Raw genomic sequence first — 25,170 nt, forward strand, 5'->3', positions numbered from 1 at the left:
GCTCTGCTGAAGGACAGGGAGCTCCCTGCACACCCCATGGAGGGTCCCATCCTTGGGATGCTCAGTACAGGGAGCCGCACTGCTCTCCAGCAGCTCTGGCCAGCAAAGTCCTGAATCCCAATGTTACAAACCCTTCACCTAATGCAAAGCAGGCCACTCAAAAAAAAGAGGGGAAAAAAAAAAGAAAAGACGTAGAAGAAATCATCTGTAAATCTTTTTTCACTTTGCTAACCTGAATCCGGACACACCGCTTTACCCACAGCACCTGCTCTGTAATTTCAAATGATTACTGGAAACAGAACAGGAAAAATGACCCAATTTAAATGGAAATAACAAGAGTGCTGTGCAGTACGCAAGCAGGTTCTGGGGTTTCCTGATCATAGCTAGGTATGAGGAAATGCACAAGACTGTGCCATCCCATCCTACACTATCAGAAGCCAATTAAAGTAACGCTGGATGTCTGAAAATCTCTAATCTTTTAATCAAACTCCCCCACTCGCTTCCCTGCAAATAACCTTTGAAATGTGGATTCCTTCGTTATATCTTCATTATAGGAAGATGACTAGCACCAAGCAGTTAGCATAATTTTTTGTGCCCTACTTTAATTTAAAAAATAACAATACAGTGAAATAGGAGTTCTGCTTAGCGATTGAGCACCCGGCAGGAGGGACAAGGCTGTATGGGCCAACAACTGAACTTATTTCACATTTTTCATTGCAGGCTGGTGCCCACGAGCCTCTCCCCTGAGAGAGGAGCTGCCCCCCAGGCTCAGGCTGGACCGAGTGGGTACCAGGCTGTGCCTGCCCAGCTCTGCTCCAGCTCTGGTAGACCTGTTAGCCTTTGAGTTTCCATCACTGTGGCCAGCTCAGCCTGTTCCTGTGCAAACAACATTTTTGGTCCTTTGACCCCTTGCACGCTACCATCCAGCCTGCAGCAGAATCACACCCCTTGGGGCTCCCTGCCTGCTCAGCCTCTGTGGCAAAAACCTCTTGCCTGGTTTTGACACAGAGACTTTAACTCCTGCTGTGCATGGCAGGAGACAACTGAGAAACTGCAAGGCACCGTGGTATTCATAATATTGCTCAATCCGTGGTTTTGGCCTACCTTAGAAATAAGTATCAGCCTTGCCTTTTCACACAGAAAAACTCCTCTGCTTCAAGTCTCTTCCTATATTTTAATTCACCATGCAAGCAAGAAACAGTTTAGTCTACGTTAGGGATTTGGACCATGCAAAGATTAAGGGTCATTTGCAGTCTGCCTGCTTGGCTGTTTTTTGAACAGTTTGATTTCTGAACTGAAACGCATTGTTCTACAAATATTAATAAATAAATGTAACAAAATGCCGTGAGGCTACCTAAAATCTCTACCTGGAGCAGTGAAACCACAGCCCTCCCCTGCCGCCAGTCTCTCCATCCCCGAGTGCTGGGGTGGCTGAGGGGGTCCAAGCCCCCTTCCCCATCCCCATCCCCACTGGGAGCCCGGGCAGTGATGTTCCCAGGGCTGCTGTACCAAGAAATGCAGCTGACTCAGAACCAGAGTGCTCATTCAGTAAGGAGAACGTTACCCGAGTTACTGGTGAGTAATCCCAAAAGTTTAATGTGAGGTAGGGATGGAGAGCACTGCAGTTGCAGCGGGGAGTGAGAATTGGAGCTGGGCGATATTTGGGGTTTCCCCATGCAGCCTCCTACCTCCCAGGCTTGGGGTTTCTGCAGGGGAAGCGATCCCTTGGGCTGCTGCGTCCCAGCAGGGTACAGGTGTGTGAAACACTCAGGTGGGCAGCGAAGGAGGGTTGAGCCCCACGGCTGCTGCAGGGAGCCCTTCTCCAGCCACCAAAACACAGGGTGGAAGACATGAGAAATACCAACAGGCCTTTTTCATCCTCCTCTTGGTGCAGCACTGCTGCTCGATCCCGCAGCATCAGCCTGGGCAGCGCGGAGCTGCTGCTACAGCTGGAGCTGGAACACATCCCGGCTCCCACCCACAGCTCCAACCAAGGCAGGAGGAGGAGGAGGAGGCAGCTCCACCACGGCACCACCGAAGGAAAAGGCTCAATGGGACACGCAAGGCTGTGGGACACCCCGCAAGGCTGTGGGACCAGTGACATTCAGCAGCCAAGGGCGCTGGCTGCAGCAGCCGACAGCAACCATCAAGCCTGCAACCACACGTGCTCACACTTCACTTGTAGCACAAAGCCAGCCACAGCGACCAGCATCCATCGCAGGACTGGGGAAGAACTGGGCAGCGTCATTTCTCTCCACAACCCCGTTAACCTAAGCTTTTGTGCCCTCGCTAAGGGATAAGCCACCCGGGCAGCAGCACTAGGGATTGCCACGAGGTGAGGGTCCCCCGCAGGGATGGTTATTACCTCTTTGTAACTCAGCGCTGCTGACGGTCTGAGTGGAGGAGCGGGACGGAGGCAGCTCAAGCTCCAGGGTTTGAGGATTTTGGGCGGTTCCAGAGGCCCACGGATCTGTCCAGCTGAACTAAACGTCTGAGAACATAGATGAGGAGCAAATGAAGACTGTTAGCCACCAAACAACATAGAGAAGCAGAGGGGGATGGGCAAGAGCTCCCTGTGAACTCCTTTGAGACATCTAGGTTGCAACAAAACTAGGGCAAGATACATGTAAAATGGTACAAGCATGCCACGGTTACAGAGAAAACTGCAGGATGTGCCTTACGGCTGTCCACATCACCTCAATATCAAGGTGCGTTGCCGAAACAGAGAGATCAGCCAGCACTGAGGAACCCAGCGCAGCAGAGGGGCTGGGGAGGTGAGACGCTTACCGAATGAGCGCTCCAGGACTGTGTTTTGGATACGGTGTTGCACGTCCCTTTGGTCAGCCTTTGCAAGTGGTCCAGCCATTCGTGCAAGTCCTGGCTGGTGCTGCAGGACACGGTGATCCGCTCCGTCATGTTCCCTGGGGCAGAGGATTAATGAACCATCTTTAGCAAGCAGTAGAGACCCAGGAGGAAACGCAAGGCAAGTTCAACTCAGCCCAGCAGCCAGCAGCTCTTCACTTTGCAAAGTCCAGAGGCTGCAAAAAGGCCAGGGCAAAGATGCCACTGCCCATCCTGCTCCAGGCACCCAGTGTGGGAGCTGCACAGAAAGGCAAGGGAACTGGCAAGATGAACATGCGAGGAATTATTTAATGTTAAAAGGAAACAAAACATTTCCATGATTAGCAGGACCATGACACCAAATGCCACCAGCAAGAATAGCTGCATTGCAGCCAAGGCACTGAGCATGAAATGACTGTGTATAGCTACAAGGAATGAGGTAAATCGAAGGGGAAAATTGGGAAGAACATTAGGAAAGCTACCTGATGACCAGAGCCATTAATCTGTCAATAAACAAGGCACTCACAGATGCATGGGATAGATGCTGGACACAGACAGGGCACGTATAGCACAGAGCAGCGCTGCTGGGGCAGAAGGTTTGTCCCACATGAAACACTCTGGTCTTTGAAAGCAGCCCAGTGTCAGAGACAGCTCAAGGGCGCTGGGAGGATGGTGCCTCAGCCAGGAGGGAGATGTTCAGGAGTTCAGACAACACATGGTAAAAGAGCAAAGCGTGTGACGCCATGGTTAGAGGGACGAGGAAGACCAGTACCTCCAGTAGCAGCTGCTGTTTGGACTGGGAGGAAGGCCCCAGGTAGGGGTCCCACTGACCTGCAATTTCAAACACGTGTTCATTCCCTTCAGCATCTTCCAGCCTTGTCAGTGTCATTCCTGTCAAAGGCAGCCTTCCCTAGGAGAATTGAGGAGGAGTCAGTGTCTGCATCTCCTTCTCAGTGCATCTTGTTCTGCTTGTTTCTGCCGACTCCTTTCTCTTTGGGAATCACCATGAAAAACTAATTTATGAAGGCTTCAGACTGCAGGAAAAGCCTGCTTTAATTTATGGATCTAGATTTCCCTGTACAATTAGGTCAAACCCCGGAGAAGAGGCTCCCGTGACAACTGAGTCATCCCTGGCTCACCTGCCACCCCTTCCCTTCACTAGGTGCAAACCCTTTTTACAACCAAGTCAGCAGGATCAACTTCCCCCGGTTTTTCTGAAAGCCTTCCCTGTCCCTCTGCTTTGCATGCTGAACTGCCTGCTCGCCTTACTCCTGCTGGTGGGTGAAATCAAAAAACCCAGCCAAATCCTTCCCAAATCTTTCCCATCTCTCTCATGTATGAAAGACCATCACTTTCCTGGTGGGTATTGATGGTTTCAGGCAACTGGAGAAAAGCCAAGCTCCCAACAGCCTGATCGCAGCCATTGAAATGGTAAAACACAAGAAATGCCGAGTTTTGGAGTGGAAATTTTGGGCTTTTTACAGTTGGCTTTATAGTAGTGAAAAATTTTCACACAACACAGAGCCGGCTGGCTGGTCGTGTGGGGCAAAACCCTACAGCTGGGTCAGGACACCTTACATACACACAGAACATTCTAGAAAACAGCATGTAGGCAACATGCTGGGATGGTGGTGGTTTTTTTTTTTTTGATTTCACAGCATTCACATTTACCAAATGCTGTTTAACCAGTTGGCAGGACAAAGGCACTAAGTGATCTGGCATGCATGGCAAAACAAAGCCCTGGTTCCCAGCCTGGGGTGTTTGCATCACAACAGAGGGGCTTAAGGAAGAAAAGGATTTTAAATTGATAAGAGATATCTGATTTCCTTTTTCACACCTAACGCCTTGCAATTTCAAATTAAGCATGCCTACCTGATAGATGAACCCACTCATCCGTGGGCTTGCAGACAGCATCAGCAAAACGTTTGAGAACAACAAGAAATATCGCTCTTCTTTCTCCTGCGGGGAGAATTTAGGTTAGGTTAGTTTGCAGTGCAGCACAAGAACCTTCCTCCAGCAAACTGAACATGTTGCAGCTGGAATCGCAGCCTGTGAGAGATCACTCCCAAATCAATTCTTTGGGCTTTTTTTCCTTACAGGATCTCATTTCTGTACTTGTTTTTCCTGCATACGTTTCTGTCTGCATCCTGCTAATCCTCTTCCCATCACTTCAGAGTGCCTCAGAAGACCAAGACCTTATGTCCTCCAGCATCTCAAACAAGACTCTGGGACTAGACTCTACAGGGCTTTGTCTTACAGGTTCTTCCCTTCCCAGGGAAAAGTTCCTACAGCAAACACACAATTCAGTGATAACAGGCACTTTCCCCACACCAAACATGCAGTATGCACGGCTTTAACACCACTGGTAAAGGTCTGCGGCAAGCACTGGTGTGATGCTTTAGGACCAGTAGCAAAGGAATCCCTCCAGTTATTTCCAAAGTGCAGTCAGCTCTGGAGTGGGACGTCAAGGCAGCCACCGCACAGGACGTGGCAAAATGGTTATGCTAATGCACACTTTCAAGTCACTCTCATTTCTCAGAGTAAGTCACAGGGGGGAAAGAGGGAAATTAACGTACTATAGGACACTGAGATACTTCTTTTGCTTGCAAAGTGTGTCACCAAAGGCCTGAAGCTATGCTGCCAGGGTGCCTGACTCCAAAGATGTACACAGCCCCATGGCACAGCTCTTCTCCAGGTAAAATTATTTATCAGCATTATTTGTCAGCACTTTGCTGGCTTGGAGTGAGGGTAGCTGCCACCTTGCATCGCTCATCTGGTGAGCAAGGGGGTATTTGGACATCGCACTCACCTCACTTCCCCCACACTGCACCATAACCTGGGACATGTAGATGATGTTTCCCATCGTTTTTATGTCCTCTCCTTCCCAGCGCTGGATGGATTCAGAAAGGATCTGCAGTTCGAGTTGTTTCCTCTTCCTCAGCTCCTGGCATTGCGACTGGGAATCACAGCAGGGCACTTTGTTAGCCAAGGGCAGGCGCAAACCCAAACCATCCCAGCAAAGACTGTTTCACCACCAGCGCTCCCACAGCCACATGGGCTCAGGGCTGGTCACATCAAGAGAGCAGGAGAGCCTGCTTTGGCTCTGGTACACAAAATTTGTTAAAAAGAATCACACCCTAGCAATTTATGAATGAATTGATACACCAAAACATCAAAGAAATTGCAAACTGCACTGAACAAACTTTTCTTTCCAAACCAGTCCTACCTCTGAGAGTACAGGGTCACATTTTCCAAACCGAGACAGCCGCAGAGTTAAACACCTCTAATTTTGCTGCCGATTAGAGAGATTCTGCCCATTTTGCCCAGAGTTCTATTTGCAGCAATGCAAAGTCCCCACGAATCAGATGGGTGGATATTTTCTAGCCAAAATTTGTAAACCCAAAAGCAGGACTTGGTGCAATATTTCTGCGGGGCAGCGGAGTAGCACAAAAAGAAGCTTTGAAGGTGCTGTAATTGAAAAGATTGCACCGATGCTCAGCGGCTGGGGACTGGTAGAGTTCCACAGAGCGGCCAGTCCTTCAGCAGCTTTCAGCAAGCAGAGGGCAACGCTGACTGAACAAGGACAGTCCTGCAAATTCAAGCAGAACTTGCTCTAACCAATACCTCTACCAACGAGGAAAACTGCTGCAAAGCCAAAACCAGGCTCGGTTTTCACCAGCTGCTTGTTTTTTTCCACCCCCCTGCTTCTGACAGAGATTTTCCTTCTTTCCAGCTCAGTTTCATACACTCTTTGACTATCCAGATCCGCAGAGAAGCTGCACTGGGTATAGTATGAAAACACACAAATTTGAACCAAACTGTGGGGGCTTCCTCTCCTTTTGCAACTGTTGTGTGCTTTTTGACAGCTCCCCAAGCATCCAAACCCAGTGTTCCCGTGATGGAAATCCATATAAAATCCACAGCATTCCACCACAGTCTGTGCAGAGGCACCACTGCTAATCATGGTGGCTCCGTGGTTCCTCCCTGCCTTCCCTCAGGAGCCTCCCTGGTCCTGCCACGGGACCATGCGTCCACGGCAAGAGGCAGCTCTGCCTGTCTAACCTCAAATCCGCACTGAACCTCTTTAGTTGTATCATAATTACATTCAATTACTCAACACCCAAGTACACATTTCAAGTAAAACCATCCCATCACTTACGAGCATTCCTAAAGATTAATGACACCTTGTAATTTAACTGAATTATTCCCCTATTATCTACTAGAATAAATGGAAAGGGAGATGAGTTTCTAAGTAAATGTAACATCATCGCCCTTTCCTGTTTTCTATGAACTTTGTCCTCCCCATCTTTTATCTGCACTGCTAAGCATTGAAAACTTGCATCTGCTGCGCTGAGGAAGGAAGTTGGACCACATCTGGAGTGGTTGTAGTGAAAGGTATTCAGTGGCTACAAAGTGAGACACACTATGGCGTTTTTAATAACCGAAAAAAGCTTTGACAGGTAAAAGCTTTGTGCACATGGATGGCTCTTCCCCCCCTTTTTCATCTTGGTGCAGTAGGGCTTTGAGGGGTGTAGGAAACGCAGCTCACAGAAATAGGTTTGTTATCTCTGACTCATCCCTTCGCTGATACCTTCGCAATACCTGCAATATGGCCAATGCCTCCCAGTGCCCATGGAGCAAATCTCAGCAAAACCAAGAGCCCCTCGACGGGCTGGGAGCGTAGTAGCTCACTGCTGGCATCAGCAGCTGAGTCAGACAGCCCTGCTAACCTTTCACAGCTCGTCTCAATGAGCAAGGGGCGGTCCAGTTTCAGGTGGCAAATGCTTAGGGTATGGAAGCCAAAGGAGATGAAAGGGACCCCACCACCACCACTACCCACGTGTGGCTTTCTGCAGCTGAGGAGAAAGTTGAAGATCCTCCGTCTCTGCTGCTGGGACCACGCAGCCAGCGTGCAATTGCCCCAGAAGGGCAGCTCTAGGCTTGAAACTCGAAATTAAGATTCTTTGTCACCCATCTTTTCCATTCCAAAAGACCTTTTTTTCTAATGAGAAGACAAATGTCAGGCTTGAGTCATTCTTCATGAAATGCAGCCCTGAAATGGAGTGCTCTATTTTAAGAATTGCCACCTACCACAAGGGACTTGAAGGATGTGATGGCTTTCAAAACCTCTTCGTGATCTGCATGCGCCTCCTAGTGAAGGGAGAGAAAAATCCATCAGCCACCACCAGCAGCAGCCACCCTGTGCAGCACCCACCACCCCAGCGCACCCAGAGCTGGCAGGGTGCTGGGGGATGCAGGGCTGAGGGTGCAGGCAGCATGGGCTGCAGGAGGGGGACAAAGTCTCCCAGGTACCTTCCCTGCCACCCAGTTCAATGTGACACGGTTTAAGGCAGCTACGCAATTCATCGACACCAGTGTAACGAGTGCAAAGTGGCCAGAGCAAGAGCAGGTATGGTTTTACTTAGAACAAACTCAGCTTGCAAAGAAAATCAATCAGAACAGGCAGAGTTGCAGGGTGGCTTTCTGGTTTCACCTTCAGGAAGGAATCGTCCACTGGCATGCAAGGTATTCCAGCCATTGCCCCATCAAGCGTGCCATTTCCATGAGCATCAAAGGGATCTTCACCTCTGGGTTTAAGTCTGAGCAGAAAGCTCTTGGGCCAGGGAGGGGAATGCAGGATGCTGCCCCGTATCTATGACTGCGGCTGCATGCTAGTACTCTCCTGGCACCTCCTCCTGGATCGAGGGCCCTACATCAAAAGGTCTTCAACTTCCAGTCCTCTTGCCAAGCAAATCCTAAGGTGTCTAGGTTGTGACGGAGCTGTCCCCGTGGCTGTCAGAGGCTGCCTGGGATTGCTCACCTCTGAATCCGGGACAAGAGCTGCCCTGAACATACCTGCCCCATCTCCAGCTGCACACAGTGCAGGGAACGCTGTGGCACACATCCACATTGCACACATCCACATTGCACACATCCACGCTCTCCCCATGGCACCACAGCTTAAACTTCAGCCCTGCCGATTCATGCACAAACCCCCCACTCTCAGCTTAGAAACTAAGAAAAATAGGTGATGTGTGTCCCCCCCAAATCCACTGCTGACCCCCTAGAGCATCCTGCAAGGAGCATGCTGTCTGTATGGGCACAGTGGCTGTAGCCAAGCTCAGCTGTCCCTGCAGCTCAGCAAAGCCAGGTGACAGCGGGACAGGTCAGGTCTGTAGTGTGCCTACAGTGCAGGCTCTTATGCCCTGCCCTGTGCAGAAAAACCCCTGGCTCAAACACAGAGGTTTTAATCCTCTGGCTGGGATGTGGATTTGAATGATCATGCCTAAGTGTGCCGAGTAATTAACTGGTAATTAATACTGAAAGGGGGAAAAAGCAAACCCACTTAAAAACAGACCGTTACTTCTGTTTTCTTCCCCTCCTGGTACCACCCCTGAGGTTTGCATCCCCGTGGCTGGAGTACACTGGCAGGCGAGTAGCAGAGCTCTACAGTCCCTGTGCGGGGGGAAATGTCCTAAAGCAGATGTGACACTTGCTGAGGAAATCTCTGTTAGCTGCTCTCCCTGCTCCCAGGCACTGGCTCCTCCACCCCCGTGTCTGCGCTGGCTGCCAGGTCTCTGCCTGCCTGCACGGCTCTGCCTCCACCAGGAGCACCAGCCTCGGGCAAGGGCTGGGGATGTGCCTGCAAGCTGCAGGAACCAGTGGCCAGGCATAGGAATCTCAAAAAATGGTAATAAAAGCACTTATTTATTTATTACCCGCTGTGCAAATAAATACTAGTTGTAGCCTGACCTTGAACGCTGATTTTACTTGTGCTGGAAATGGCCCATCTTTGAAGGAGCGGGGTGAAGAGCTGGCAATGCCTTCCCACAACGCCCCCCAGACCTCTCCACTGCTTTCCCACACTCCTTGGAGGGGTGGCAAGTACTTTTAGCAATGTGGTGCTCAAATACCGACAGGCAGAGATGCCTCTTGCGGCTCTGGGGGCAGCTCTTGCAGCACCAAGGGGCACAGCCTGCCCAGCAGCCCTAAAGCCCACCTACCTCCATGTGCCGCTCCAACTCCTGCAGCAGTGTCACGTATTTATCCAGCCTCAGGAAGGGTTTGCTGAGGCTCGTGGTTAAGATGAGAATGCCTGGGTTAGCCGCACCCTGGCTCTCCATGAACTTCTCCAGCTCATCACTAAAAATAGAGACAACAACAACGAGGAGGGCTCGCCACCGCTGAGGGCTGTGTTTTGCTGCCTCCCGTGTTTTCCTGATGGCCAGGGCTTTGCTCCGAGCTGTGTCTTTCTAAAGACAGCCCAGCCTCCCTTCTGAGCGTCCCCCTGCTGCAAACCCAGCAGGGCAGGCAGGGACCTGTGAGCTCCCAGCCAAGCAAGACCCTGCTCCCCAGGGACGCCGGGGAGGATGCCCGGGTGTTGGTGTGCGCAGCCTCCGGGGTACATCGGTGCTGGCAGCTGGTCCCCTGGCACAGCGAGGTGGCACAGTGCCAGGCATCTGGTGGACAGCATGGGCTGCAGAGGCTGGTGCTGTGCTGGAGGATGCTGCAGCAATGCGCTGGGACCCTGCTGGGAGCCATGACGCAGGTGTTAGCGCATACATCAACTCTGGAAAACATGGCTTGCGTGTGTCAGCACATTTGCCAAAGCTGAATCTTTGATTGATTTAAGAAAAGAGGTCAGACTGAGGAACCACATGAATGAGTCATTTACAGGAGCCAGACTTTTCGTCAGGCTGAATTAAAGCTGGATTTCAGCAGGTAAGTAAACATATTGTGAGTTCCCGTTACAGAATGGGAAGACTTAAACAGTATGGCTGGGGTCCTGGCTTCCCCCATCACTGCAGCAGGGACAGATAAACTGTATTAGGGATGACACAGCTGTAGCCTTTTGGTTTGGCATGCTCAAATCCAAGTGTCTGCTCAAGTGGGACGTGCTGAAGAAAGATGTTATTATGGCGATCTACCAACAACTCTGCAAATCAACCACTTGGTTGAACAGCAGCTCAGTTAATCAGCTGGGTAACTCCGGGTGACTTGATGAGCACCCCCCTTTTGCAATGATGTGCCCCACACCGTAGTGCCACAGGGGAACGTAGCCCCATCTGCAGATGCGTGAGCACTGCAGCAGTGGGTCACATACCATCCGGGTCCTTCAGCGAGTAAGTCATAGGAGATACTACTGCAAGGGCTGAGGTTGCCTCTGTTTTACCCAAGGCAAGAGTCCTGCATGTGCAGAGGGAACCTGTGGGACCAGCTCTGAACACAAGCAGCAGGAGTTGTCCCCATGCTGGAGCTTAGAGGCTACGCTGAAGAGCCCAAAGCCCCAGCGGTTTTCCCAGCAGCAGGATCCCATGTTATGCCCTTGCCCTATTGTCAAAATACAGGTCAAAAGCCATACCAGGACAAGTAGTAATAAAAGTGACTTTTTAAAGGAGGGACTTCAGTCTGAATCTCCTCCTCCATCACTCACCTGTGTTGCGTGAGGACGTTGACTGCCGACGGGTGGTTAGCACAGTACGTCAGGTACAGCGAGCGGAACTGGGGCATCAGGTTCATGAAACAGCCTCCCACACGCTGCTGGTTCTCGGGGAGCCTGTGGACACCAACACACCAGCCACGAAGGTAAGCCTCTTGATCGGCACCCGGCAGCTACAGCACTCTCAGGTGTCTGCCCAGGAACTACCCGCTGCACGGGGACAATCCCAGGTCACCGCATAACTGCGGCACCCAGCAAAACACCCACACCTGCCACCTGGGGAGGAGGAATACGGAGGTTCTCAGGTGGGTCTGGGTTTCTGTGGTGCAGACAGTGAGTATCGCAACCCGTTATCAGCCTGGGATAAGGTGTGACCCAGCCTGTCCTGTCCCACCAGCAGAGCTGCAGCTGGGATGTGGCAGCCCACCGCAGCTGATGAGGATGTGCTGGGAAGAACTGGGCGCAATGCAGCAGTGGTCCCATTGTCTGGGCTGCCCATGAATATGAGAGCAGATGGAGAGAGAAAGAGAAGCCACACCTGAATATACTTCCAATATTCAGTCTTTTCCCCATCTCTTTTCAGCCCTTCCCAAGGAGAGGCTGGGCTAAGGCTGAACACGTCTGCCAGCCTCCCCGTGGGAAACCATCACCTCTAATAATCTGCTCTTTGCTCCCTGACAATCCCCATCTTCATGCTGCCAGATCTCCCACACCACGTGTGTCTGCATCTTTGGTCTAGGTACACTTTCATGTCAGGTCTAGTGATGCTCTCATTCAGCAGGTGACTTACCAGTGGAAATGTCAGAGTCTCTTCTACCCTCCCTCCTCCCAAAGCACTACCTGCCTTTCTTCAAACCTGTTATTTTCTTCTATATTTAACAAGCCTAAGACAGCAGCCAGGAGGAACATCAATGAACGTGTCTTTCTATTATTTTTAGCTGCAGTCTAACAGTTTAACAACCTCACTGCTATGGCATGAGCTTACTTTGCAACTTCTTCCAAGGCTTGGTTCAGTGTTTGCTGGAACGCAGAGATTTCTTCCATGTTTCCCAACAATGACGCGATGTCCACAGCACTGAGCCTAAGAGAGTCAAATCACCAATTAGCATCAAAGAGATGTTGCTCTCAGGAGCACCCCCATGGTATTTGCAAGCAGTCCTTCCAAAAAGGCCCAAGAATTTCTCTTTCCCCAGGTACACCATCGGACATGGGAAAACACAAAATCCATGATCTGTGAGCTACAGACCACAGCCTCCCGGAGAAGATGTCTGCTGTCAAGGATTATCTTAATTGGATTTTAATCACTTAATCACACTAATCTTCTCAGACGTTTAGCTGTCTAATAGACACAGACAGATGGGATTTCAGCCAGGGGTGGGGAGGGAGGTGTGTGCACACAGAAACAGCTTTGTCTTCAGGGATTCATTCTGTGGGTCTCCCTAGGGGAGGAGGGTCCTCTAGAGCAGCCCCTCGGGTAGGGGTTCTTTGTTCCTTGAGCGAGGTTGGATTTTCCCTAGGCAAAGCTAATGTGCCTGCTTCTCTCATCCTCCAAGCCATCCTCAGAGTCACTCTCATACCACCCTCATTTAAGCCATTTGCTGTCTACAAGGCTGAGAGCACAAGAAATATTCACAGCTGAATATATCTCACATGATGATTTGAGGAAGGGAGGAGAGATTTAAATGCAGAAGCCTTAAGACATCACTCTCCCATCTTGTGGAACTGCACGATGTCTAAACATCTGCCCTCTGCCCGGGATGCCCCGGGGCTGCCCAGCCCTCCCGCAGCACGCTCAGCTGGAGGGGTCCCGGCCCCAAATGCAGCTGCACGGACAGGGTCGCCGAGATGGCACCATTTGGAAGAGATGACGGTAAAGCTGAAGCAATAAGCAGGAGGTGAAGTTAACTGCACCAGGTCTTTTATGCAGGGTGAAACTATCAACAGGAGCCTGCCAATAGGCACCAACGCGCTGCCTGGGTAAGGACAGGATGGCACGTGCTGCCTCGGCACCACGCTGGCCAGCACGGATGCAAAGCACATCGGCTTGTTTCTGCAAGTAAGCCCTGACAAAGCCCCCCAGTTGCCCCCAGCGTTGCTCAGGCATACGGGATGGCAGCATGCTCTTCCCGAGCACGGAGGTACTCAATGCTGATGGCTGCGCAGGCAGGGAAGTCACTCCGGGCTCAGCAGCAGTTTGGATTTAGCGAGAGGCAACCTAACCGCCGAGAACGTGTGTCGTCGCGCACGGAATGAAGAGATGACTAGGAGATGCGGCTTGGGCCCGAGAAGTCACAACAAGGCAAATCACAAGGGGAGAAGCCATGCAAGGCACACCGCCAGGACACATGCACGCTGGGACAGCCACGCACGAGCTTGCAGATGGGTTGGAACAGCCAGCACTGGAGCAGATGGAAATGCCCGTCTCTAACACAGCCCAATGCCTGCACCACCACTGAGGAATAGGAAAGAGCAGAAACCTGTACAAGGTGGCTTTTTTTCTGGTTCACAGAGAAGCTTTACAAGAAGAGCAGTAACAGTCCCTAAACATTCAAAAGCAGGAAAGTAATGAACTATGGTCGATTTTACAGGGTTCTCTCCACCTCAGATGCCCTTATATCTTACTTATCATAAGACTGGAGGGGTCTTAAGTAAGTTCCCAGAAGTGACTGTAGTTCCTTCGCATAATCTCGTTCTGTTTCCAGAATATTTTGCAACACCTAGGGTGAGAGACAGAGCACTGAGTAGATCTTTGTACTAGTGACTAGTCAAAGGAACACGACATCAGCTTCCAAGTGTGGAAAAGCATGGAAGTGTATTTTAAATCCATAAATTACACTCATTAATGCAGAACCCAAAACGCTCAGGAAAGCCCTGGGGGGTCCAATTTTGGGATTTTACTTTGGAAACTGGGGGAGGCCTGGAAAGCAGGTGTTAAGGGCTGCTCCTTCTTCTCTGGCAAAGCATGAAGACAATGTCAGTTCAGACCTGAGTTTAGTATTTGACCCCCGAGAGGCTCATGCCTAACCCTGCATGCACAACTGGCTGCCAAGGTATGCAAACAAATGATCTGTGCATGCGTCCTGGGAGCACCGTTTGCACGAAGGCAGGCAACAATTTAAATGCAACAGTTGCCGGACCAAGGACGGCTCCTGCGGCAGCTCAAGCCAGGGCACAGCTCACTTGCACTCAAGGACGTGCCGTGTTGGGTTTGGTGCTGCTAATCCGGCTCAGCAGCCGGTTCGTCTCCAGCAGCAGGGTAGGCAAACCCACTGCCTGCACACTCCCAGTTAGCACTCCAGTTTCTCAGTGTGGATGAGCTTTGGAGACAGTGGAGGTGGTTCCCAGCTCTCTGGACATATTGTTTCTGCTTTGCTTTGCTTGAAGTATATTTAGACATGCTGATGAGCACGTTTCACCTCCAGCACTGAGAGCCAGGGATGTTCACATGCAGGCATTTTAACTCTCCTACACCGCAGGGTTTGCTCTAGCCTGGACACAGCGGGAAGGTACCTGCCGCCCTCTGCCAGACCTCGCTGCTCCTGTAGCAAGGTGGTAGAGGGGGTGATGCTTCACCCCTTCTGCAGCCGCAGTTCACAGCCCGGCAGGCTGACCTGCTCCAAAGCCAAGCCCAGTTAACAAGCCAGGCTGTGAGCTGCAGCACCTGCCCCTTCTCCAAGGGAGAACACAGGGCAGGCAGCTCAGGGTGTAACATCTCCAGCCAAACCTAAGAAAGGGATCATGGATCAGAGCCCTAATTTGGCTGGCCACACACAATGACATTCTCTCCCCATCTTTATCGACAGAAGATGGCCCTCAGTTAACGGCAAGGACTGGACCAGAGACACTGCGCTTTATTCCCCAGCACTGGTCTCAGAGCTGCCACCTCTGCTATACTATCTAGTTGCCTACTTTGAGTCTCTCTCTCCTTTTGCCATCTTGCAGCAACTTGCATTTGCGGTTTACTGTCTTGACAACCTTGAACCAAGGAAATGGCAACAGCTGCATTCAAATACAGAGTCACATCCCCAGTTGTTATAAATTGCTTCAAGGATTTCTGAGGGAAAAGAGCCAGTTCAGGAGATTAATAATACGCTACTTATTAAAATGTATGATCAGCACTTTAAAACTTACCACAGGGTAATAATTCTTTGTCAGCTGAGTGCTTTCAAGTCCTTTTAATGCTTTGGGAGAGAGTGGTTTATCTGTACAAAAAAATACATCAATAAATTACAGTGTACAAGTCTCATTATTCCAGCAGGAAAAGTCACTGCTGCATCATGTCCAGCAAACAAAACTTCACCCCTGTGAATGCAAAACTTCAACGGCAGGGTTTGTTTGCCGGCTCCAGAAAAACTAGGAGCAAACCGAAGGCATGCATGGCACCGAAGGCAGCCGAGCAAGTCGCACCAGAAGCACTGCACAGCCTCTGCCAACTAACTTACAGGTTTGCTCTGAAATCCCTGGCAGTAGCCCAGTGTCTGGCACTGTTTGGAGCTACAGTGTGGCTTCACCCGGCCCACAAAATTTGGGTTTCAAAACTGGGTGTCTATCAGAAATGCTGGATACAGCATTTTGTTCCAGGTGATTCACAAAGCCCTTGAAGCCAGCGCCAATCAAGACACTGAACCCTGATCCCCGCAGTCATTTGCGATACAAAATCCTTCTCTGAACGAAGGCAGATTTGAGCACAAAGCTCCCACAAACCCGGAAGTCAATTCTCATCTCCTTCTGCATTCGCTAACTCCCTGTGGATGCCTCCAGCATGGTACGCATGTGCACGTACACACACACAAGTCCCTGCTCCACTTTTCCTTCCCTAGAGAAGCCTCTTCCCTGCCAGCAGCATGGCTTTGCCAGCTCTGCCCGCACCGCAGAGCTGTGCCGCCAGCCCTGGCCACGCTGCACACCTCGTACCGATACGCCTCTGCACCACGCAGGACAGCCGCCTCCTTGCTCCCTGCCATCACTCACAGAAGGCAATTACTTTCACACCGATAGCAAGGCAGAAGCTTGGAATTGATAAATTTAGCCCCTGGAAACCGCAGCTTAATGTATTGTCTATTTATTGCCCTTGTAGAGTTTCCTGTCACTTCCAGCTGGGAGCTCTGCGCCTCATTCAAAGACTCGGAGGAGCCTTGCTCCACGCAGCTAGTTATTTCCACCAAAGGGCACCCTTAGGACACACCGGAGGTACAGACACTGCTGAAAAACAAGTAACTCCATTTAGAGTGACATGTCTCACGCTTCGGAGGTGAGGAAAGCAGCTTCCGCTGGCTTGCAGGGAGGGGTCCCCCCGGGTCAGCCCCTCGGCAGTGGTCCTGGGGCAGGAGAGGGTTAGCTGATGGTGCCTGCCCCCATCATTTGCAATCCAGCCATGCCTCCCCAGCAAGCAGAGACCAGGGGAGCAAACCTTCCTCCCATGTGAAATGGGTGCTGGTGAGAGGGTTTCAGCGGAAAAAGCTCTGCAGGTAAAAATAAATCTGCCGGGCTCCTATGGTCAGGATCAATTGGAGTCTTGCCCTTTGCTTCAATGAGGTGCCGTTATTTCATGCAGCTCCCATCTGATTTTCCCCATAGGACTGAAATCTGATCTCCTTTTTTTGAAACATTTCTCTTCTCCACTCACTGACTTAATTAGCGATTCCTGGGTTGTGCCAGACAAGCCTTCAACCTCTGCTGCAATGTCCTGCTCCAGCTCAGACATCATTTCCCAGAGGGAAACGGTGGGAGATGAGATATCCTAACAATGATTTTTTCACTTAGAATTAAATAAAATCTGGCCTAATTCTGAGCGCTCACTAATTTTATTCTTCCCTCCTTTGCTTTTTCACTTGCAAGCATGGCAGCGAGGATGTCTAACGGGTTGTACATATTGCAGCCACTTTGCAGGCTGCTGCTGATGTCCCACATGTCTGAGGCCAGGGCTGATCCTGAGCCATGAAACCAGCACTGAGCATAGAACTGGTCTCTGCGCAGGGTAAGCCCTCAAGGTGCATTAAGGAATTAAGTTGGATTTTGTAAAAAACCATGTTTACTGTCACACAACGGCCTCAGAAGCACAACGGGGTGAGCTGCTTGAATGGATATGTAACACTACAGGGCAGTCAGCCAGGGGCATGCTTCGTGTCATCACCTCCCCACATCTGGTTAGAATCACACTGCAGAAAACATTATGGACACTCAAGACAAAGCTCAATAAAGGCAGATGTCATCGGATCGACCGTCCCCTCCCTCTTCCCTTCTCATTATCGTAGCAGAAGACGCATCTGGGGTAGAACGTACTGTGTGGAATCAGCCACCACGACAGGCAAAACCAGGGAACCATTCCCTGCGGTCAGCTAGTTTTTGTTGGTTTCCTCACTGTGACCGCGAGCACCCATTCCACTGCCACCAGAAATGGCAGGATCAAACACAAATACATCGCCTGACCGAGGTCTCTAACAAAAAGCTAATTCTTTGCCCAGACACTGGAACGACCTGGCAGCTCCCCAGGACAAAGGTGACCCACACAGCCATCCCCAGCCTCATCCTCCGGCAACGTCCCCGCTCCTGCGTGGCTGGGGGGAGCCATCAAAAGGCACGATGCGCTGGGGAAGAGGGTGAAGCAGCTCTCAAACAACTCACGCGAAAGACTAGGCTTTACCCTTCTGGCCTTGTTCATCCCTCCATTAGTCCTGCTGCTTTAAGGACACAAACGGTCCTTACTAAATAGCAGCAATTTCCCAAAGGCACAAGGATCTACGCTGCATTATACCGCTGTCATTCAATCAGCCCTTGAAAGCAATTTGCTTACCGGTGGATTTGATTTCTCTGACGTAGTTGCTTGGGAACCAGCCTGTTTTTCCATTCAAGGTCCCTTCCCACCAGCCCCCTTCTTCAACCCGGGTGACATAAATAATGTCTCCTTTGTTAACGGAGAGTTCATCCTCATTGGTCTGCTTAAAATTGAACCTGGCCTTTACCACCAGCTGATGACTGCCATTCTCGGTCATCTCCTAAGGAAAGAAACAAGGGAAAACATCACTAAATAATCCAAAAAAGCAGAAACCACTAGGACAAGCCATTGTTGTTCTTTGTTGTGACAGCTGTTTTTTCAGTATTGCTTGTTATAACGAGCAGTAACGTCTTGCTTTTGTGCAAGCGCTCCCACCAGAGGACCACAAGGTCCCTTCCCAAGCATTAATTTCATTTCACAGCCCAACGGATGGCAGATAAGAATCGCTCTCCTCATGTCACAGAGAGGAGCACCGCGGTTTGCAGAAGCCGCAAGACTGTCTCCAGCCGAGGCAGCAAAGCCATGATGGAGATCGGGGGAGGACAAAGCCCCCCTGGCATGCTCGACCCAGGGGTACCACTCATACCCCTCTACCCCCACAGCCACCAACCCCCTGATGAGATGTTAAATAAAGGATACCACAGGCTTGGACTGCCTCCTTAACACCCGCGCTGACTGTGAAGCTGTGCCGTTGGAGTCAGTGTGGGGACCTCCAGCCACAGAGCTAAGAGACGACAGATGTGCACATGGCCCTTTTGATGGCTGATCTGGTGAGGCAAAAACAACATCTGAGTTTTACCCATCTGTCCACCATCCCTCTGCATCACAGCAAAGCAAAGAGTAAAGCCTATAAAGAAAACAACAAGAACAGGGCACAACAGCTGAAAGAGCATCTATCAGAGCAAGAGAGCAAGTGCTCTGCATCTCCAGTGCGGGTACTCCTAGTCAACAGCGAGGATGGTTTTGCTGGGCTGGGTTAACCCTTCCATGCTGGAAGAAGTTGATTTGCATCCCACGGCACTCCCAGGTTATGCCACCTCTGCAGCCACACATCCAACCACAGTATTTTTTTTTAAATCCCCCTTAAAACTGTAGAAAATTAGAATAATTCTCAGCCCAATGCTGTCCAACTGTGAATGTTTCTGGGATCCAAGTAAGCACTGTTGAAGGTGTTTCAAAGTTTAGCTCGCAAGTGAGCACTCTCAGGTCACCTCCACAGCTGCAGCTTAGGGCTCCCCGCTGAGCGGGGAAGAATGCTGAACAGCTGGTCAACACAATCGCTTCTCTATTTAGATAAGTCCTTCTGGGTTCATTATACAGCTGAAAGAAGCTAGGCACAATTTTGATTACTGTTCGTGGACCACTGCCATTAGCCATGTGAGAGAGGGATTCAGACCACGCCAAGGAAGGACAGGACTGTCACCCCCAGGAGACAGACAGCCCTCGGAAAGGCTCAGGTAGCCCCAGCAGCTCTTGGCGTTGCCTCCTTCACACGCTCGAAGCTCCTCGCTTTCTCAAACTAGTCTCTGGGCTTGTTCCTGCCACTGCCTGCCTGATGCTGGAAATAAATCAGTAATCATGAAAACCAGACATGTGTCAGAGCAGCAGCTTTGTTTCTACATTATTACTCAAAAAGCTGCCAGAAGGTAAAAAGTTTCCTGGTGGCAACTGCCCTGTGCTGAGATTGAGTCAGTGGCCTTGTCACTATGAGCAGTCCCAGCTCCTGCAGGACCTGGCAGCACTCAGCCCCAGAATCCTGCTTGGGCGCTGCAGAGCACCAAAACCCATGGGATCCAAGCCACCCAGTCATTCCCAGTACTTCTCTGCCACCGTACCTCATACCACGCTGTGGGACAATGCTCAGATCACCTCCCTTCTATATGCCACGGTGCTAAAATGCAACCACAGCAGATATTATAATTTCAGTAAACTGTGAAGCCCTTTTAAGATTTGCCTTGTAGATTCAAGAACATTTCTGTATTCCAGAGCTTTTGTTTTCTACCTGCAGCATGGACCTGGCATGCCCGTGGACCTCAACAGGAGGACAGAGAAGAGTGTTTTGCAGGCATGACCGTGTAAGGTTCCCTGGATGATGTTTGGAGTTGTTCTTTGAAAATGCTGCAAGAAGAGAGGGTGATCGAGCCACCAAGCATACACAGGAATGAGAAAACATAAACTCTAAAGCTGCTGTTCCCCCATTCTCCTCCAGTCTGAGTGTCAACATGGAAAAATCATTCCGAAGGGGAAGTTTGGTGGGAGTTACAGGAACTCAGTTGGGCTTTCACTCTCCCCAGAGAATTTTTGTTTCAATAGAAAAACACCGCATCCTTAGATTGGGCCTGGAGCAACACAAACTGTGAGCTCCTGGAGAACAGACTTGCTTTGTCTTTCTCCAACGCCTTGCACAATGGGGACCAGGTCTATGACTATGACTTCCAGGCGCCGCTGCCTTAAAAACCCTTAACCAGACCATACCCACACACCAGTCTGCCCAGACCACGCTCCGGTGACAGACAACGCTGTCGGTAAGTGTTGTGTGCTCTCAGTGAGTCAGTTTTCTCTCTCGCCCTGCTCCTTACACAACTGCCCGATGACCGCATGGTGAATTCCCATCTCCCTGGGCTGCAGCAACAGCAAAACCCTCTGCGTGGAAAACTCACTTTGCAGACACAAAGTGGGGTTGGTTTTTTTCTCTGAAGCATCCTGACATTTGAGCAGGAGCGGTTTCGGCTGCTCCCGGCGACTCGCAGGCCAGGAGGGGTGGCTGGCTGCCAGCGTGAGATGCTCTTCCCCTGATTCCTTCTAAAAAGGGAGGGTGTAAACCGCGAGTCCAGACTTCTCCGCTTATTCAAGCCATCAGCAACAGTCCCACGGAAATGACTCGGTTACTGTAGATTTTATGCTTCTCCCTGCCCCTCCCAATCTTCCAAAGCTTTTATAAATATCTGCAGCAACCTAGAAACAAATGTAAAACTGACTTTGACAGTTTGGTAGGGAAGCGTATCATTTATATTGCATCGTGACAGCGTCCTATTTTATTCCTGGTCCAGCATGGAACACTGCTGCCATATGTTGCTTAAACTATGGTTAAAATAGCTGGGTTTTCTGCTCACATTCCTACACTATTTTTGGCAGATGAGCCTCATCTGATCCAGCCCAGCTGGTTTTCCTCCCCTGCCCTCTCTTTCAGATAAAAGCATCAAGCTTTGCGCTGCTGTTATTTGATGGACAGCTGCTGGACTCTGTCTGAGTTAATTTGCTACAAACGATGCCTCTAGTTATTTGCATAACAAGATCCACAAAGACTGAAGGATTTGAACTTCAAATGGATCCTCACAAACACATCACCGTTCCCACAGTGTTTCTTTATCTGTCACCTGCTTCCCTTTGCCTCCAGCAAGGGTGTTGGGATGCAGCAGCTCTGCGGTGTTGGGATGTGCAGGCATGCCAGAGCCTTGGCCATAGCAGGAACTGCAGTAGCCAGTACCAGGCTTGTCCTGATGCTCCGTTCAGCCCTCGGCCTCTGGCAAGAGGGACAAATGGGACCATCTGCAGTGGCAGTTTGTAGGACACAGGCTCCTGCTTCTCAGGAACTTGGCCAAGCCACCAAAAAGCAAACGTTTTAGGCATGTATTTATTTTACCCTGTACTTTTCCCAAGAGTGCTCTCTGACTGAGCAGCTAATTATATCACAGGCATTGCGCTTTTAAACATTTAAACAGAGAAAGCATATGTTCAAACAGATGTTTGCCATGAAAACAAGAGGATCCCAGCTTCCCTATAGCCTGTCGGTAACGTGTGCTAGAAATTATTCCCCAGCAAAGCCACGTCCCGAGCCTTGCCCAGCAACTGCAGGGGTGAGCTGGGACACGGGTGGCTGCACGAATAGAGTGGGGGCTGTAAATAAGGGCTGTGACAATGGCACTGGCTGCCCCATTGGCACACACCCCCATCACACCCCTCCAGTCTGGCAATAGGCAAGCACAGAGGCAGAAAATTTTCTCACTCTTTTTGCTTTCAGAAAATTGAAACTAACGTCGATCATAACGTCAGCATTTGCAAAGGTTGCTCCTGGACTAGGTAACCTGCATTTTCCATCCCCTGTCAAAACAACCTGCAAGGGCTTTCTACATGGGGTCACCGGGTGCTGGCATTTAGGGGAGCGGTAGGAGGCTGTCAGGAGATGTGCTGCGGCTGAATTACCGTGCACTGACTTCTAGGGAACGAGCTGGCAGCAGAGCCGAGTGCTGGCTGCAGAAAGGCAGTCCAAGAACCTCAATTTCTTTACAGCAACATTATACACACACGTACAGGTGTGTATGTACAAATATATACTATTACTATGATTATAATACATTATATAGTATCAGATATATGTCGTTATTTATATAACATATACCTGAAAATTCACACAACACTCATGTGTAAGTATAGTATATATTTTATATACATCTGATTTTATAAAACCTGGCATCAGAACAGAGGAGAACAGAAAAGAGGGAAAAGGGAGAAAACGGTCCAGTCCCAGCAATGAAGTTGTTCCATTGAACAACCTGAGCAGCCTCTGTACTAGCAGAAGAGAACCCAAAAGCAAAAACTAAGTTGAAAGAGAACTGAAAGAACCGAGAAAACCACTGCATACCAAAACTAGGCAAAATGCAGTAAGCCAACAGAAAAAACATCCCATGACAGGAAAATCGTCGGGTTTGGGGTTTAATTTTTTTGCTTTTAATTGCCTAAAATGTAACTTGCAAGAGGGGAATTGAACTCTTCTCTTGATGTTGGATTTTGGTGGATCAGGACTCTGTGCAAATCCACTTGTATGACAGGGGGCCATAAAAGCTTTCCACCCTGCAAACTCTTCCCAGGTCCATGCAGACCTGCTCCTCATCCCCCAGAAAAGAGACGCTGGTCCTCTCACCCCTCCCCAGAGCACCACACTGTCATCACCCTCCCCACTGAACTTCTCCTTTCACAGCCTATGTGGACAAACATCAGTTTAAAAGAGCCTGTGGGGAACAGCTATGTATTTGGGATGGAAACAAGAGGAGCTGATTTGCTTTGCATCAGCAGCCCACTCCTGCCCCCAGGGAGGCAGGACAAGCCATCACCACCTCGATTCCCAAACCCAGGAGCCTCCTCCGTGGACCCAGGGAGAGGAGAGAGAGAAACATCAATACAATTGACTGAGCATGTGGCAACTGTTTGTTTTGACATTCAGTAAAGATATTATGCAGATGGATCTGTTTTTCCCTTCAGCTTTAAAACGCACTGTTTAAAATCTGCTATTTGCATTTTGGGAGATGCATGCTCATTTACATTGAGGCTCCTTTACGATGACCTACTTTGAGGTCCCTTAATACTGTCAAAACTGAGCAGAGGTCCCTTAGTGTAAAGCGATAATGTAGCTCTGCAAAGTGCATACAGCAACTCTGAAATGCCACGTTTAAACCCGGAGCTGGTAGAAGCGTGAAATATTGATCCCACTGTCCAGCATCAGGCATCGGTGCCAGCCACACAATCTGCTAAGCCTCCAGAAATCATCATAAACTAGGAATTACTAAAAAAATAACCCCACCCCAGCATACAAATGAGACAGAAATTGAAAAGACCACAGAAAAAAAATAATGTATTTTTCTTACCTTCAGTAGCTTTATTTACAGCTGTTAACGTACTCAGGACCTTGGAGAACTGTTCTCCGGTGTACAAATCATGTGGATCGAACACCTGTGAAAGAGGAACTTGGTCAGTTGAGCTCGAAACATCTCACTAGTGCTGTCTGAGCAGCCCACGTCGCTGGAAGGTGACAGTGAGGGTTAAGCTGCCCCTGTGTCTCTGCAGGGAAAGGGTGTTTATTCAGGGCTGACAAGTCCCATTTCCTTTATAGCGAGTGAATTCCTGGGGCGCAGGTGGCAGGCGGCGTGGGAAGGGCAGGGGGACCCAGCAGCGTTTGGAGACAGGGAAGGAAATCGGTGCAGTCTGCAGAGCGGGAACTCCTCTGAAAACCACGGAGAAGGTTATTGCTTGCCTTGAGGGAAGGAAAGATTTTGCTGCTATTTTTGTTATCGAAAGCTGAAGAGATTGAGACTGTACATATATATGTATATATACATACACATTTACTTTCCACAGCACAAGAAACATACACACAGAATTTTCTGCTGTTGCAGTATGGCATACATAACACATTCACATTTTTTACAGGAAGCCAAAACCAGTTATTTTATGTGCAAAAATTTCACTCTAAAGAATTGTGTGTTGCTAAGCCTCAACAGCAAAACAGATACACATAGTGAGCAAGGGCTTATTTTCTATGACTGGTAACGTGAACCTTTTACACCCAGCCCTTCAGAAATCACCATCAGCACGATGAGGGTCAATCTGAGTTTCCAAAACACTGCAATCCCCTCTAACCCCTGAGAAATGCCCTCAAGTTCATATTGACTGTATAAATCCAACCATTAATGAAACAAAGACAAGCAATACAAAAAAAAACCCTGTTACTGGTACCACCAAGGCACTGCCTCCTAACCCCCAAATACACGTCTTGCAGAAGGAGACCACAGATCTGCAAATCCAACGAAGAGGAAAGATGCTTTTAATGCTCTCCTGGCAGACACCATTTACTTAGAAACACTTCCAATGCACTAAAGAGCGTATCCTGCTAAACAAGTACATGGGTCTTAATTACCTTTAGGGTAGTACTGCCCTTTAAAATGGCCCTTTCTTGCTTTCCACATATAGCTCCTTGAATACACTTGGCACATTTCAAATAGGAAGGGGACTGGCCTCTTCCGCAGCCCTGGATGCTCGCGGCATCTCTGCCTTTTGACAGACACATCAGTGCAGCAACAAAGTCGAACATGGGCAGTACAAGGGATGCTCTTTGTCGAGAATATATTTCAAAATTGACTCAGCCCCTGAGCACTGGGAAAAAGGCTTTACCCTAAAAGAAATTTAATCCACGCTCAGATGGGGAACAGCCTGCCATCATCACAAATGTTAAAGTCCTTAGCTCCACAGCTCTGGTCATACCTACCACTCTGCACATTTTGGGGACATCCCCACCTACCTTGGGCTGTTTCCAAGCTAATCTATCTCCTGCGCTCGCTTG

General features: G+C 49.8%; 1 protein-coding gene across 4 annotated transcripts in view; it reads right to left on the bottom strand.

Annotated features, from left to right (window-relative positions):
- ARHGEF6 (Rac/Cdc42 guanine nucleotide exchange factor 6) overlaps positions 1 to 25,170 on the bottom strand; it is a 40,576-nt gene that overhangs the window by 7,288 nt on the left and 8,118 nt on the right. For all 4 annotated transcript variants that reach the window (XR_005830984.1, XM_040614605.1, XM_040614604.1 and 1 more), the window contains 14 exons: positions 23,699 to 23,783; positions 18,696 to 18,823; positions 18,075 to 18,276; positions 15,413 to 15,483; positions 13,904 to 13,998; positions 12,267 to 12,362; positions 11,276 to 11,398; positions 9,846 to 9,984; positions 7,933 to 7,992; positions 5,651 to 5,797; positions 4,714 to 4,800; positions 3,673 to 3,751; positions 2,788 to 2,921; positions 2,366 to 2,491 (listed from right to left, as the gene is read on the bottom strand). Coding sequence is in view for 3 of the 4 variants with exons in the window: in XM_040614605.1 (XP_040470539.1) it covers positions 2,366 to 2,491; positions 2,788 to 2,921; positions 3,673 to 3,751; positions 4,714 to 4,800; positions 5,651 to 5,797; positions 7,933 to 7,992; positions 9,846 to 9,984; positions 11,276 to 11,398; positions 12,267 to 12,362; positions 13,904 to 13,998; positions 15,413 to 15,483; positions 18,075 to 18,276; positions 18,696 to 18,823; positions 23,699 to 23,783 (1,572 nt within the window). In the remaining variant the exon portion in view is untranslated. The remainder of the gene's footprint in view (positions 1 to 2,365; positions 2,492 to 2,787; positions 2,922 to 3,672; positions 3,752 to 4,713; positions 4,801 to 5,650; positions 5,798 to 7,932; positions 7,993 to 9,845; positions 9,985 to 11,275; positions 11,399 to 12,266; positions 12,363 to 13,903; positions 13,999 to 15,412; positions 15,484 to 18,074; positions 18,277 to 18,695; positions 18,824 to 23,698; positions 23,784 to 25,170) is intronic.

The sequence above is a fragment of the Falco naumanni genome, chromosome 14, assembly GCF_017639655.2.
Source record: "Falco naumanni isolate bFalNau1 chromosome 14, bFalNau1.pat, whole genome shotgun sequence".
NCBI lineage: Eukaryota > Metazoa > Chordata > Aves > Falconiformes > Falconidae > Falco > Falco naumanni.